The following is a 14071-nucleotide window of genomic DNA, read 5'->3' on the forward strand; positions in this document are numbered from 1 at the left end:
TACAGACACAAACGGACAAAAATAGGCGAAACTGTTTGGTTACCAGTATTTTTCAAAATAATCTTCTTTTGTGTTTAGCAGAAATAAATAATTAAACACAGGTTTGGAATAACTCGAGGGGGAGTAAACAATGAAAGAATTTGGGCGGTCGATCACTTTAACAAACATTTTTTCTAACGACTTTTTAAAATGTCAGTTTTTCTGGTTTTACTGTATTTGTGGGAAAGTTAAAAAAATTCAACGCACGCCAATGAGGTGTTTCCCAGTTCAACACTCACTCTCGATTTGACCTTTGTTTCATCGTAGACTTGAAATGAAAATATCACAATCAACTTGTGTAATATTTGGTTTTTAATGCAAGTTGTCTATTGCTGTCTGAAAATTCCCATGTTACATGTCAGTATGTGTTTCTGGAGATTTTTTTTTTTTTCAGTTTTGTCTTACGTAAGACTAAAATAAGAAGGCAGCTAATAAATGTGGCTTGATTTGAAGTGAAATTTCAAAATATCTGCTGTTAGCAGTGTGACATACCAACAGTCGTCATAAAACTGAGATGGGCTATAAGTGTTTGAGTTTACTTAGTATTTAACAATCAAAGTCTATAGCATTTAGCAGATGACTGTGGTTTGAGGTGTCATCACTTCACTGACATTGTATTTTAATTATATTTTATTTACACACATAATTGATGTCTTTAAAAAGGAGTTACATACTGAGGCACTATACAGTATCTATCTATCTGTCTGTCTGTTAAAGTGTGAATGCAACAAATAATACAAAATAACACTTGTAAATATGAACAGAATCTCTTAGATTACCCTCTATAAGTCACAATGGGTAAAGCCGCATGGATTTATTATCATATTCACTCAGCCATTGCTACAAGGATTTTTTAAAAACATTATTTGGCTCACTCTAGTGTAAATAGATATTCCCTATATCATACTTATTTTATATAAATGTGTTTTATAAGTTTTAAAAGTTGTCAAAGACCAAGGAGAGGACATTTCTATGGCCAAACCCCCAAACATTTGGTTCTGAGTCGCAGGGATTACACTTTAAGACTTAAAACTCAAAAGGACATCGTAAATTTTTATATATTCGTATATAAAACATAGGTACATGTATTTGGGCTTGATCATTACGTGGAGACAGACCACACAGATGCAAATACATTTTTATTTAATACTGTACAAAATATGTATAGATTAAAATGTTTTTACAACCTTGTAAAAAACAAACACAAAGTAAAGAAAAGAAAAAGAAAGCAACACAAAAGGACACTTGAAGTCCTTTAAGAGGCTTATAGATACAATAGCTTTAGCGATGGAGGGATTCAGTAGAGACTGGTCTTTTTCATTATCCGTAGAAACTCCTGCTCATTAATCTCTCCGTCACCGTCTCTGTCAGCCTCGTCGATCATTTCCTGTTCCAAATAAAAACCCCGAGACACAATCATGTCACAAAACAATTGTCAAAAACATGCAGTGTTTCCTAACGGTGTCAGCTGTTGCTCCGTGATGAAGGATCTTATCTGATCTTATGTCATTCACTACCCACTGACTAACCAGTCACTTTCTCAGGTGAGACGCAATTCATCTGTGACTTTTACACACAGAAACATCCTCTTTCTGTGTATTTCCCCACATCTGGAGAAACACGCACCTGTAATTCCTCATCCGTGAGGTTCTCCCCGAGCTCTTTGGCCACTCGCTTGAGATTTTTGAAAGAGATTTTGCCAGTGCAGTCGTCGTCGAATAGCCTAAAAGCCTTCAGGATTTCTTCTTTTGAGTCTTTCTCACTCTGTTGTGAAAGATAAATAACACACAGCTTAACTCAGTGGGAGTAGGCATGATGATAAAAATCACAATATGAGTAACTTTATATCACGGCAACGGTATACCATGCCAAGATTTTTATTTTTGCTGGGAATTTAAACAAATAAATATTTGGTCATTTATAAAATTTAAACCCTAAAACAACAACGAAGCACACAAAAACAATTTTCATTACTTGAAATAAAATAAATGTAAACTGAAATAAAATATATTTTAAAAAATTCAGCTGGCTTGCCAAAACAACATTTCTAATCTTAATTAATTCAGTTTATCCTGATGTAACAAACTGATATGACTGTTTTCTTCTGTAGAGCTGCTTTACAGCTGAGATTGACGTCTTTTCAAAATTGATGAATTCTGCAACATTAACACTGTTATTTTCCTGTTTATTACGTGTTAATTTTATTATTTTCATGATATTTATAGTATGACCCAAATTAGTTTGAGTAATTTATATCACAATGATATATGGCATCAAGATTTGAACAAATAAATGTTTTATATACAACATAACCATGTGGTTAAGCTTATTTTTGGATAATTTATTGAAAACTTAAAAATAAAAGGTATTTCAACTCACTTGATTGCTTTTTCTTTTGAATTTGACAGAAAAATTCAGATTATTTATTATGTACCAAAATTCTGATTATTCATATAAATTAAAAAAGTCAGTGAAAAACTACTTAATGGAATGCATAAGTTAAAAAGAAAAGACTTCATAAAATGGTTAGTTTAAATTCAAAATTATGATTGGATGAGCCACTTTTGAGCTTTTGTAAAAGTAGATCTTGTCTTGCAACCGTAAACAACTCTCTCAACGCTTCACTGTCTAATAACATCGCTTAATAGCAAGATCCTTGTCATCTTGATGCGTTTCTTTTCGGATATTTTCCTGACGCCATTTTCCATGTAAATACCCGAGGTTTGCAACAGTGGCCAGATAGTTGTCTATTCTGTTATGTTATCATTTGGCTTGCAGACTTACCATTTTCTGTGTCATCATAGAAAGGAAATCATTAAAGCTGATTACGCCCGACCCTTCTTTATCAATATCAGCAATCATCTTTTTTATCTCTTCTTTCTTCGGCTCAAACCCCAGAGCTCGCATAGCAACCTATGGCAATAAGTCAATTACTCTGTTAGTATATATACACATATTTGAATGGATTCACATTATTAACATTTTTAAACCATTTACTCTTAAGGCAAAACACTATAGGCAAATAAACAACAGGTTGTTCAAATATCATTTGATTCTGATTTTATACAACATTTTATTTAAAAAAAATGATGAGACATTTTCATAATACTGTTCACAGTATTCTCTGAGTCATTTGGATTACTTCTGGATTATTGTGATGTTTTTATCAGATGTTTTATCAGATGTTTGGACTCTCATTCTGATGGCACCCATTCACTGCAGAGGATCCATTAGTGAGCAAGTGATGTTATGCTACATTTCTCCAAATCTGATCTTATGAAGAAACAAACTCATGGATGGCCAGCAAATGTTCATTTTTAAGTGAACTTTTCCTTTAAATGCATGAACTTTAATTTAAGAACAAATATTAATTATGCCTGTGTATATGTAGAATACCTTTTATGATCAATAAACAATTCTCATTTGTGTTAAAATTAATAACAGACTATTAAAAATAAAAATAATAAAAGTCTATTAAAATTCCTGTTAATGACAATTACTGATTATACATGTAACCTCAGGGTCACGGCGAATTCATTAGCTGGTAGTAGGTAAGGAGTAAGATTAGTCACTCAGATGGGATTTTACGATTAGGTTATACCTAGATTTAGTTTAGATGCTGTCTCCGGGCCTTTATCAAATATAACATTATGGCTCTAACCACTGATCTATATATAAAATGACTGGATCGCTCATTGCGTTCTAAACTGCCGACAGGCAGTGAAGCCACCGGAAGGATTCGATCTGCCATCTTACTATTCCCTACCAGCAGAGAGCACCATTGAGTCACAGGCGAACCGCTGACCTAAAATCACCCAACTTGAAGCAAATCAGTCAAACGGGATTAGTTTTTATGTTGTGTGTATGTAAATTCATTTTTACTTCAGATGTTATCTGCAATGTTTATGGTCTTTTTTGGCAGGATAAGCGATATATTTAAATCGTTTAGGTGGGTGTGTCTGCTGCGCACTGCCGACACAGGTACCATTAACTGATCCAACACAAAATATAGCCTATTTATTTATGTACGTAACTATTCAGGAACTATTAAACATGAACATATTACAACCCGAATTCCGGAAATGTTGGGACATTTTTTAAATTTGAATAAAATGAAAACTTAAAAGAATTTCAAATCACATAAGCTTCACAATAGAACATAGATAACAATGTTTAAACTGAGAAATTGTACATTTTAATGCACAAAATGAGCTCATTTCAAATTTGATGCCTGCAACAGGTGTCAAAATAGTTGGGACAGGGGCATGTTTACCGTGGTGTAGCATCTCCTCTTCTTTTCAAAATAGTTTGAAGACGTCTGGGCATCGAGGTTATGAGTTTCTGGAGTTTTGGTGTTGGAATTTGGTCCCATTCTTGCCTGATATAGGTTTCCAGCTGCTGAAGAGTTTGTGGTCGTCTTTGATGTATTTGTCATTTAATGATGCACCAAATGTTCTCTATAGGTGAAAGATCTGGACTGCAGGCAGGCCAATTCAGCACCCGGACTCTTCTACTACGAAGCCATCCTGTTGTAATAGCTGCAGTATGTGGTTTTGCATTGTCCTGCTGAAATACACGTCGTCTGGAGGGGAGCATATGTTGCTCTAAAACCTTTATATACCTTTCAGCATTCATAGTGCCTTCCAAAACATGCAAGCTGCTCATGCCGTATGCACTTATGCACCCCCATACCATCAGAGATGCTGGCTTTTGAACTGAACACTGATAACACACTGGAAGGTCTCCCTCCTCTTTAGCCCAGAGGACACGGCGTCCATGATTTCCAACAAGAATGTCAAATTTGGACTCGTCTGACCATAGAACACTTTTCCACTTTGAAACAGTCCATTTTAAATGAGCCTTGGCCCACAGGACACGACGGTGCTTCTGGACCATGTTCACATATGGCTTCCTTTTTGCATGATAGAGCTTTAGTTGCAGATCTGCAGATGGCATGGTGTATTGTGTTTACCGACTGTGGTTTCTGGAAGTATTCCTGGGCCCATTGTAATGTCAATGACAGAATCATGCCGATGAGTGATGCAGTGTCGTCTGAGGACCCGAAGACCACAGGCATCCAACAAAGGTCTTCAGCCTTGTCGCTTATGCACAGAGATTTCTCCAGTTTCTCTGAATCTTTTGATGATGTTATGCACTATAGATGATGAGATTTGCAAAGCCTTTGCAATTTGACGGTGAGGAAATTTTTTTTTTTTTTAAGTATTCCACAATCTTTTTACACACTCTTTCACAGATTGGAGTAGAGGTCTGCGCGGGACTGTTTTTTTAGTCACGCTCCCGCGAGGTTATATTCCGCATCCACCCGCTCCCGCGATATATTCACTCTTTGTTCACCCGCTGTCCGCTTAGAATAATTTTCTTCCCGACCTGACCGTTACCGCTAAATTTAGATCTCGTTTCCAGAATCTCACATTTAAATACTACTGAAAGAGAGAGATAACAAATAAAATTGTTGGTTGTACAAACATTTTATTTATTTTTATTTGTCTTGTCAAGATGCTTTTAACATTTAGCTGTCAACACGGAAAATGTGTTGCAGGAAAAAAAAATTTAGGTACAAAAATTGTAGCATATTTGTTATTTTTATTCAAAATACAAATGGAACATTTTTCTGTCAACACAGTAGGAAAAGTGTCGCTGAGAAATAAAAAAAAAAAGACATCTGTCATTTAAAATTATAAGCAAAAGAAACAAAACCGTTGGCTTGTAGCCATTGCGAAATTAAATCACTTTTTAACCTAACAATTTAACAAAAAAATGTCCCAACGTCGACTTCAAGGTCTCTCCTACAAAAGAAATTATATAAATACAACAATAATAACTAATAATAAATTAAATGATATTTCAAAATTGTAAGCCATTAATGAAATGAACGTAAACTACTTACTTGCTTGCAAAAAGTACCGAACGTCTCTCCTCCAAAATCCGACCACAAAGGCTGAATACTCTCTCGGAAGGTGCACTCGTGGCCGGGATGCAGAGGACATGTCTTGCAAGGTTGCTCAGGGCAGGGAACTGGGAACGATGTGAATTCCACCATTGCAAAAACTTTTGTTGACTTGATAGTTCAAGTTTCATGGTCCTGTACTCCTGAATCTGAACATCTAGTGATTTTGATCCACATGATTCTTCATCATCCTCCCAATCTGAAAATTTATGGAGAACAGTAGGCCTTTTGGCAGGTGTTGGCTCAACATCCTCATCATGTGGATCAAACTTTAAATCTTCGATCATCTCCTTGACTCCCTGTATCACCTCCCGTCGCCCTCTTTCATCTAACATTTTCAAACCTCACAGATTTGGTGTCAGAAAGGTTGCTATTTTATAAAGCATGTGAACCGAATGTGGCGAAGTGCTGTCTGTTGACAGTAATTCTTTCAGCTGTGTCACACAGACGGTTGCGATTTCAGAGAACAGAGGGTCTTTTGTGGCTGATGTACAGTGCTCAATTAATCGCACAGACCAAGGAAGAACCAGTAAAGCACTTGGAGGTGTGTTGTCGGTTTCCAAGTCGTCAGTTGCCTCTTTGAAGGGTTTTAGGAATGATACTAGTAACTTAAGCGTGCTGGTGCTGATGCGTCCAATCTTGTCATAATTATGGCTCTCAGTCAGCACAGATGCGATGTCTTCGTACTGTTCCAAAACAGAATTCAGCATGTCAAAATTAGAGTTCCACCGTGTCTCTACGGATTGTTTCAGTGACTTTTTTATCTTGCCCTGAGCGTTTGAAATATGTGACCAACTTTTTAACATCAGTTAGAAGCCCAGCGATCTCTGGAGACATTTCCATTAAGGCAGGACCAAACGCACTGGACAGAGTCACGTTTAGTATGTGCGCTGTGCAGTGTATCCTCGTAAGGCACTGAGTTGGCTCCACGATCTGTGACAAAACGATCATGATCTTTCTGCCCATTTCTGTCGCATCAATGCCAAACACTCTGAGATTCTGCAGCAGGTGCCTTCGAACGTTTTCACCTGTCTTTGAGGTGCTTGGGTCAAAAGGGGCAGCAAAAAGCACTCTTGAATGTAGCTCGGATCGCTCATTAACGTAATGGATGGTTACCGACAAAAAGGACGTTTTACGATATGTTTCTGTCCATATGTCTGCTGTAACTGCGCATCTGAACTTCGATATTGTTGCAGTGATTTCGTCCACAACATTTCTATGCAGACTCTGAGCCCTCATTTCAACATTTCTTGACACGGTTGTTGGGTGTGGTAGTATCTCACTGACATCGAATTTTCCTATTTTTGCTGCTGTGTCGACCAAATGTTGGGCCAGCTGTGTGAAGCCTTATCCGGAGACAGTATCATATGGTCAAATTCTTGTCAAACAAATTCAACACATTTTCTGTGGTCTCTTTTTTTAAACTGCTCTGGCACCGGCCTAGTAAATGTCAATTTGGTTTGCCCCTTTGTGATGAGGCATGAGTGCCGCCTTAAACCTGAGGTTCCAGTCTTGTGACTGCTGAACGGTAAAACTTTTAGGCATTTATCACATCGTGCAAAGGGTAATTCGGGAACTGGATATTTTTAGATCGCCCGCTCCCGTTCAAATTACAGAGTTACCGACCGCTACCATGTTTTATTCGGAAATGTATTCCAGCGTCGCAAGAAATCTGGTCGGGTCCTCTAGATTGGAGAGCCTCTGCCCATCTTTACTTCTGAGAGACTCTGCCTCTCTAAGACATCCCTTTTATAGCTAATCATGTCACAGACCTGATGTCAATTAACTTAATTAGTTGCTAGATGTTCTCCCAGCTGAATCTTTTCAAAATGTCTTGCTTTTTCAGCCCTTTGTTGCCCCCGTGCCAACTTTTTTGAGACCTGTAGCAGGCATCAAATTTTAAATGAGCTCATTTAGTGGATAAAAGTGTAGAATTTCTCAGTTTAAACATTTGTTATCTTCTCTACATTCTATTGTGAATAAAATATTGGCTCATGTGATTTGAAAGTCTTTTAGTTTTCATTTTATTCACATTTAAAAACGTCCCAATATTTCCAGAATTCGAGTTGTAGTATCAGAAATAGATTTGAATACAATGAATAATACAATAGCCTCTGTTACTATATTGCTCTTTGTACTGAAATGAAAAGCTTAACTTACCATGCATCATTTTGAAATAAAGCTTCATGTCTTTAAGTCTGTACTGTATGTAGTAAGTTATTTCTCTGAATAAATTATGATGTGTATATTTTTTATGTCCTGATTGAGCAACATCTATTTCCTCTCCAAGATCGCACAAATTTGTTTACTAGCATTACCATTTCCATGTAAAATATTATGTCTATATGCTAAATTAATTATTAATTTAACCACCGTTTAAATCATTACCTGCTTCAAAATGAATGCTGCTAACGAAATCATTGTTGAAACATTTGCAGTTAGCCTACTGTACGAATAAAAACTCTATAAGAAAATATATAAACAATGAATAACTGTAATAACTGAAAAGGCGAATAAAGGTAGCCTATATGTGTACAAAGCATAAATCTTTCTTCAGATTTCAGAATGAGCACTTTGTCATTTGTTATATATATGTTGAGATCATGTCCGTCTGATTTTTATTATGTTCATCTGATGTTCGCTACTGTAATGAACATAACTTTTTAATAAGCAGGGGAAATTCCCGACATTAAAAAAATAACCGTTTACATGCCTGGTGTTTGGATTGTAAGAATGTACAGGGATACTTAAGATTTAAAAACTGACTGACTTGTTAGGTGATGTTTTCTCATTAAATTATTTCGATTTCCTATTAATTCAATGGAATTTAGTGGGAATAGTGGGGAATACCAATATAGCGGCACGGTGGCTTCACTTTCATGATGTCATGAGCAATCCAGTTCTCTATTATAGATCAGTGTCTCAAACCCTTTTTACCTTCAGTTCCTTTACATCTATGTTTCCAGACCCGTCTGTGTCAAACAGATCGAACGCCTCTTTGATCTCCTGCCTCTGTTCCTCTGTCAGTTCTGGTTTAGGACCTGTTCTCTTCCGCTGGTTCGTGGTGGCGCTGGGTTTCCTGAAGCTTGAAGCCTTGAAAATAAAAGCAGAAAGAGAGATTCAACCATGCTTCCACCAGGGGGTGTTATCATGGTTTTCTTATATGTCTTCTATAAGGAAGTTCTCAATGCACTGGAGGAGCTATGCAGGCACCCCCTCCCTCATTTCCATGGTGCACACAGAAAAGTCTAAATAAATAAATGTATAAATGAGTAAATATGGAAATAAATACACGTGGGAATAAATAAATACAAAAATAAATGGATGCATAAATAAATAACAAAAAATGAAAAAATAAAGTTAAAAATAAATATATAAAATAATTAATAAAGGAAAAAGTAATACATTGTACATTACAACTGTATTTGTTTTACCAAGTTATTGATTATGTATTTTTCTATTATTACATTATTTAATTTATTTTTCATTTCTTTAGGTTTGGTCCTCCATATTCTTACTGTTTACTGAGTTTTGTTTTAAATAATCACATAAAAATCAGAAATTCAGAATATGAACTGAACTAAAAATATTATTCTTGTTGCAACAGAGGAGCAGACACAGATAAAAGTGTACAAAAACATCCTAAATCTTGTCTATCCTGTGTTTCATTTTGTATATACTATATTTTAGCACATTTTACAATAATTTTCACACTTGTACTAATATATATATATATATATATATATATATGCACTGGTGTTAATTAACAGCAATCTTCTTCTCCTGCCAGGATAAATAAATGTTACTAAATTAAATTACATTTACATAAGTTATTCACAGGCTAATCTGTATTTGGTGGGAGATTTTCAGAGCTAGATTAGTTTCATAATCACCTACGCAGATTTACAAAACTTCGGTTTAATTAATTAGATTCAAGCAAGCAAGCACATTTACTGTAAAGAATAACAGTTTCTATGTTCAATAAAAGTGTTTTATTCATAATATAATTTAAAGAAACGCACTGTGTATGCCTTTTTTTCTCAACAAATGAAGCTAATGACTGTCTCTGCTGGTTTCCATAACAATAACGCCAACAAGCTAACAGCTTAGGCTAATGAACATCTATATATACTCTTATTTAGTTCCTGCTAACGTGAATTCATTCACAAAGTTTTAAAAGTAACTTAATCTGTACTTACCATCTCGAAAGTTTTAGGAGAATCTAACCACAGCTTTGCAGCTTGCGTGAAATGTTAGTAAACAAGAGTAGGAAATGCTGTCAACGTCGTTGGTTTCCTTGAGTGTGTTTGGATGGGCGTGGCTTCTGAGTGATTGACAGCAGATTGATCCAATAGCAGGTGCAGCCTTTTCTGTCTAGGACGTATTCTACCAATCAAACATGAGCGGGCGGGTTTGTTAGATGTAATTGACAGTTCGTTTGGTTTGGCATCCGTCTCTTAGCAACGAGCTGTTAGCAAGAGTGCTGTAGTGCGGCGCGCATGCGCATTTCAGAACATGGCCCTACCACGTAAACAATGCAGCTCAGCGGTGAAGGTTTGTAGCTTCGGTTTGATTAGGACATTGTGCACGATAGGGTTAGTATATATGACTCGAATTTGAGTTGAAATTTGATCCAAAATGATACCCAGACAATTTGAATGCTTTGTTTTGCCTGCATAAAAGCCAATTTGCCAGTAAGACTGCATAACCTCGAGTCGACCATTATGTCATACAGAAATATTATTTTATGTCGGTTTACTCATTTTCTCTAATATAGCAGAATTTTATGCTTTTGCCAACTTCATTTATGCATAATTAATGTGAATTATAATATAATAATGCATAATCTATGTGAAAAGTGTGTGCAGGATCCACATCCATTTGATTAAATATTAAATAGGGACATATTAGCCTATTAATCTTACTGTACCGTCACTGACAGATGAGAACACAAAAACTTGAAAAAATAAAAATTAATTGAGCTTAATAATACCATTTTACAGCTGAAATGCTAAAACTGTTATTTTCCTGTCCATTACCTGTTTATTAGAAAGAAAAAAAAATCTAAATTGTATGAAGTGTAGTATAAATGCAACTTGACTATACATTTTCTCAATGTCAGATGTTTTAATGTTTGTCAATAGTACAGTATTTCACTGTACAGTATCTTAAAACCATCAGAAATCTGCTTTTCTTAACATGGTTTACATTGAACATCTAGTAGAGACTCAAAACAATATCAAAATTACAATAGAAAATGTCATTTTTGAAGGTTTCATGCTCTTGGCAGCCAATAATTCATCAAACAACACAATGTTCAAAAGAAACTTTTAATCTTAGTAACAGATGAATTTGGGAAAATACTGTCGAGTTTGATTGGAAGATATTGCAGACATTTTCTGATTTCTTTTAAAAATTGTGTATTTATTTTGCTAACCCAAATATGTAAATATATGCATATTTATGCATTTTATTATTTATTGCATTTAGCCTGGTTTTTCCTTCTGCCAACAACCTTATCACAACACACAGCTAAATAATAAATAATTAATGATATAATTCATTAAATTAATAGTTAAATATGTGTGCTATCCTGAATATTTACATCATTTTGTGCAATAAATGGAAAAATTGAAAATGTTAAATAAGAACATATAAATATATTTTAGTAAGTAATAAATAAAGGATTACAAAAATCTCCCAAAAATGAGTGAATTAATACAAAAAAATTCATTAAGGACTACATATCTGGGGGAAAAAACCTTGAGTATTTTTTGTTTACATATTGAAATTTTGTTTTATTTACATTTTAATTAATCAAAATTGTATTTTTATATGGTTAATTGCATTTTATTATTTGTATTTAGCATTGTTTTTTCCCCGTTGCCTGCAGTGCAATCCTATCAGAACACACAGCTAAATAACATTTGTAAGTATTAACTAACCAGCATCTCGTTATTTCTTATTCATAGATGTGTGGAAGTGCCACTGTCGCTCAGCGCCACCATATCGGACTCCAGCAGTTAGAGGCTATAGCTGCCACCACACATGGCTTTCTGGGCCCCAACAAACGGCCCAAGTTTATCCAGAATGAAGACGCCAGGGATGCGATGTTGGTCAGCTCCTGTTCACGTCTGCTTGAGTGTATCGAGCTGGACGGCTCAGTCGGACAACTGCTGCTTGAGACAGTACAGGCCCAGCAGAAGCTCTTCCACTCCGGGACGGGCGTGCTGGTGTTTCTGGCTGGAGTCTGGGGAAGAGTTGCATTAGAGTGTCTAAACAGAGGAATAACTGTGCTGGATATCAAAACAGCCATGAGAAAAGGACTGGAGGTGTGTTTGGAGGTGTGCAAACAATCGGCTGTAGGTGTAGAAGAAGTTTCTTGCCTGAAACTAAAGGACTGCAAACCTACTTCAGCTCTTAAATCAGTCATTCAGGACACAAAGATGCAGCACATGGATGTTAAACACTCTCAGAATCTCAGGTTGACACTAAAACACAGCAGACACTTTAATTTCCATGATGCACAGACTGAAAACACACAAAAAGCTCTGAATGACGTAACTCACATAGCACAAGCCGTCAGCCACGGATGTGACTCCTCCATGCGTTTAGTTTTAAAAGCATGCAAATTGCAATCCAAAAACACAGAAAATGCACAGAACAGATGTTTGGATATTCAAAAACTGGTCACGTGCCTCATTCCAGGCCGGTCTGAGGAGAAATCATGCGTGTTACATGGCTTTGTCACGTTGCTGTCAGTCGAACAAGCCTCTGTGGTTCAACGCCTTCAGGGTCAGGCGTTAAATATCGCTTTGGTGAACGGCGATTTGTGCGAGAAGTATCGCCACGTGGGTTTTAACAGGCCTGGGAATGTCGTGCACATCACGGATCACGCTAACATGTCTGGCGTGAGTCTGGAAGAGCGTTGGATTGAGGATGTATTAAGAAAACTGCATGAATTCAGCATAGATGTTGTGCTTGTGAGCGGCACAGCTGGCGCAAAACTCAAAGACCGAGTTCTCGGCGCAAACGTCCTGGTTATTGAAGGTGTTAAAAACAGCGTTTTGAAGGACTTTAGCACTTGTACAAGCGCTGTTCCGGTTTCGTACGTCACACAGATCGACGAGAACTGCGTGGGACAGGGAGTTACAGTAAGTCAACAGAGAGATTTCAGTGGAAAAAATGATTTAGTCGCAATCAGCATTGTGACTGCAAGCACATCTCTGGTCACGGCGGTCATAAGCAGCTCTGTATCTGCTAAACTGCAAAGTTTGGAGGATCAGTTTTGGAGCTGCGCTCATCGGTTGCACCAAGCGCTCACAGATGGGAAGTTGCTGCATGGTGCAGGAACCACCGAACTCCTTTGCATCCAGCAGCTTCATCAATCTAAACAGACAGAGATGGAAAACCCACAGGAAGGTGTGGTGCTGGAGCTGATGGCCGAAGCCTGGATGGATTATGTCTCCACTTTGATGATGAACAGTGGGTCGGTGGGGTCCAAAGCAGAGGCTTGGACGGCTATTGCACATCAGATGAGACATTATAAAGATGCCATATCGCGGGATGCAGATGGAGCTGGTGTGTATGATAACGTGACAGTGAAGTCTGAAGCCTGGAGGAGAGCTCTTGATCTGGTGTTTTTGGTGCTTCAGTCTGACACGGAGATCATTACAGGTGTCAGTGAAGGAGAAAATGTTTACAGGGAGCTCATGTATCTTTGATATCTGAGGCATAATTATTATTATTTTTTAAATCAAAATAGAATTTAAACTTTATTTTCATATATTCTTCACTTTGAAGATACTTTAGGTCTTTTCTATTCAAGTAAAAATATGCTAAAATACATGACATTATGAGTGTTTCAAAAATTTGCGTAATAAAATGAATGGTTTTGTTGAATGAATTTGTTTTTTTATTTATTATTTGTCTGTTTTGTACAAAAATACATATATGTTGGAAATGATCAAGTCTAATAAATAATTACAGAAATTGCCTAAAAAAGGAATAAATACATAAATTCAGGACTAAATTGTGTGGGGAAAATTGGGTGATTCATTCATT

General features: G+C 36.5%; 2 protein-coding genes across 3 annotated transcripts; one reads left to right on the top strand and one right to left on the bottom strand.

Annotated features, from left to right (window-relative positions):
• Window positions 1-676: 676 nt before the first annotated feature.
• On the bottom strand, window positions 677-10359 carry cetn4 (centrin 4). The gene is made up of 5 exons (XM_058798645.1): window positions 10207-10359; window positions 8945-9100; window positions 2824-2952; window positions 1666-1803; window positions 677-1426 (listed from the first exon to the last, which is right to left on the bottom strand). The coding sequence occupies exons 1-5, from the start codon at window positions 10207-10209 to the stop codon at window positions 1337-1339; spliced, it is 516 nt and encodes a 171-aa protein (XP_058654628.1). The 5' UTR covers window positions 10210-10359; the 3' UTR covers window positions 677-1336.
• Window positions 10360-10452: 93 nt separating this feature from the next.
• Window positions 10453-14047, top strand: bbs12 (Bardet-Biedl syndrome 12). Of its 2 annotated transcripts, none has more exons than XM_058798642.1 (2): window positions 10453-10561; window positions 11980-14047. In XM_058798642.1, the coding sequence occupies exons 1-2, from the start codon at window positions 10523-10525 to the stop codon at window positions 13729-13731; spliced, it is 1791 nt and encodes a 596-aa protein (XP_058654625.1). In that variant the 5' UTR covers window positions 10453-10522; the 3' UTR covers window positions 13732-14047. The 2 variants fall into 2 exon arrangements, with proteins under 2 accessions (XP_058654625.1, XP_058654626.1); XM_058798643.1 differs by having other exon boundaries at window positions 10522-10602.
• Window positions 14048-14071: the final 24 nt, after the last annotated feature.

The sequence above is a fragment of the Onychostoma macrolepis genome, chromosome 14 (assembly GCF_012432095.1).
Source record: "Onychostoma macrolepis isolate SWU-2019 chromosome 14, ASM1243209v1, whole genome shotgun sequence".
Taxonomy (NCBI): domain Eukaryota; kingdom Metazoa; phylum Chordata; class Actinopteri; order Cypriniformes; family Cyprinidae; genus Onychostoma; species Onychostoma macrolepis.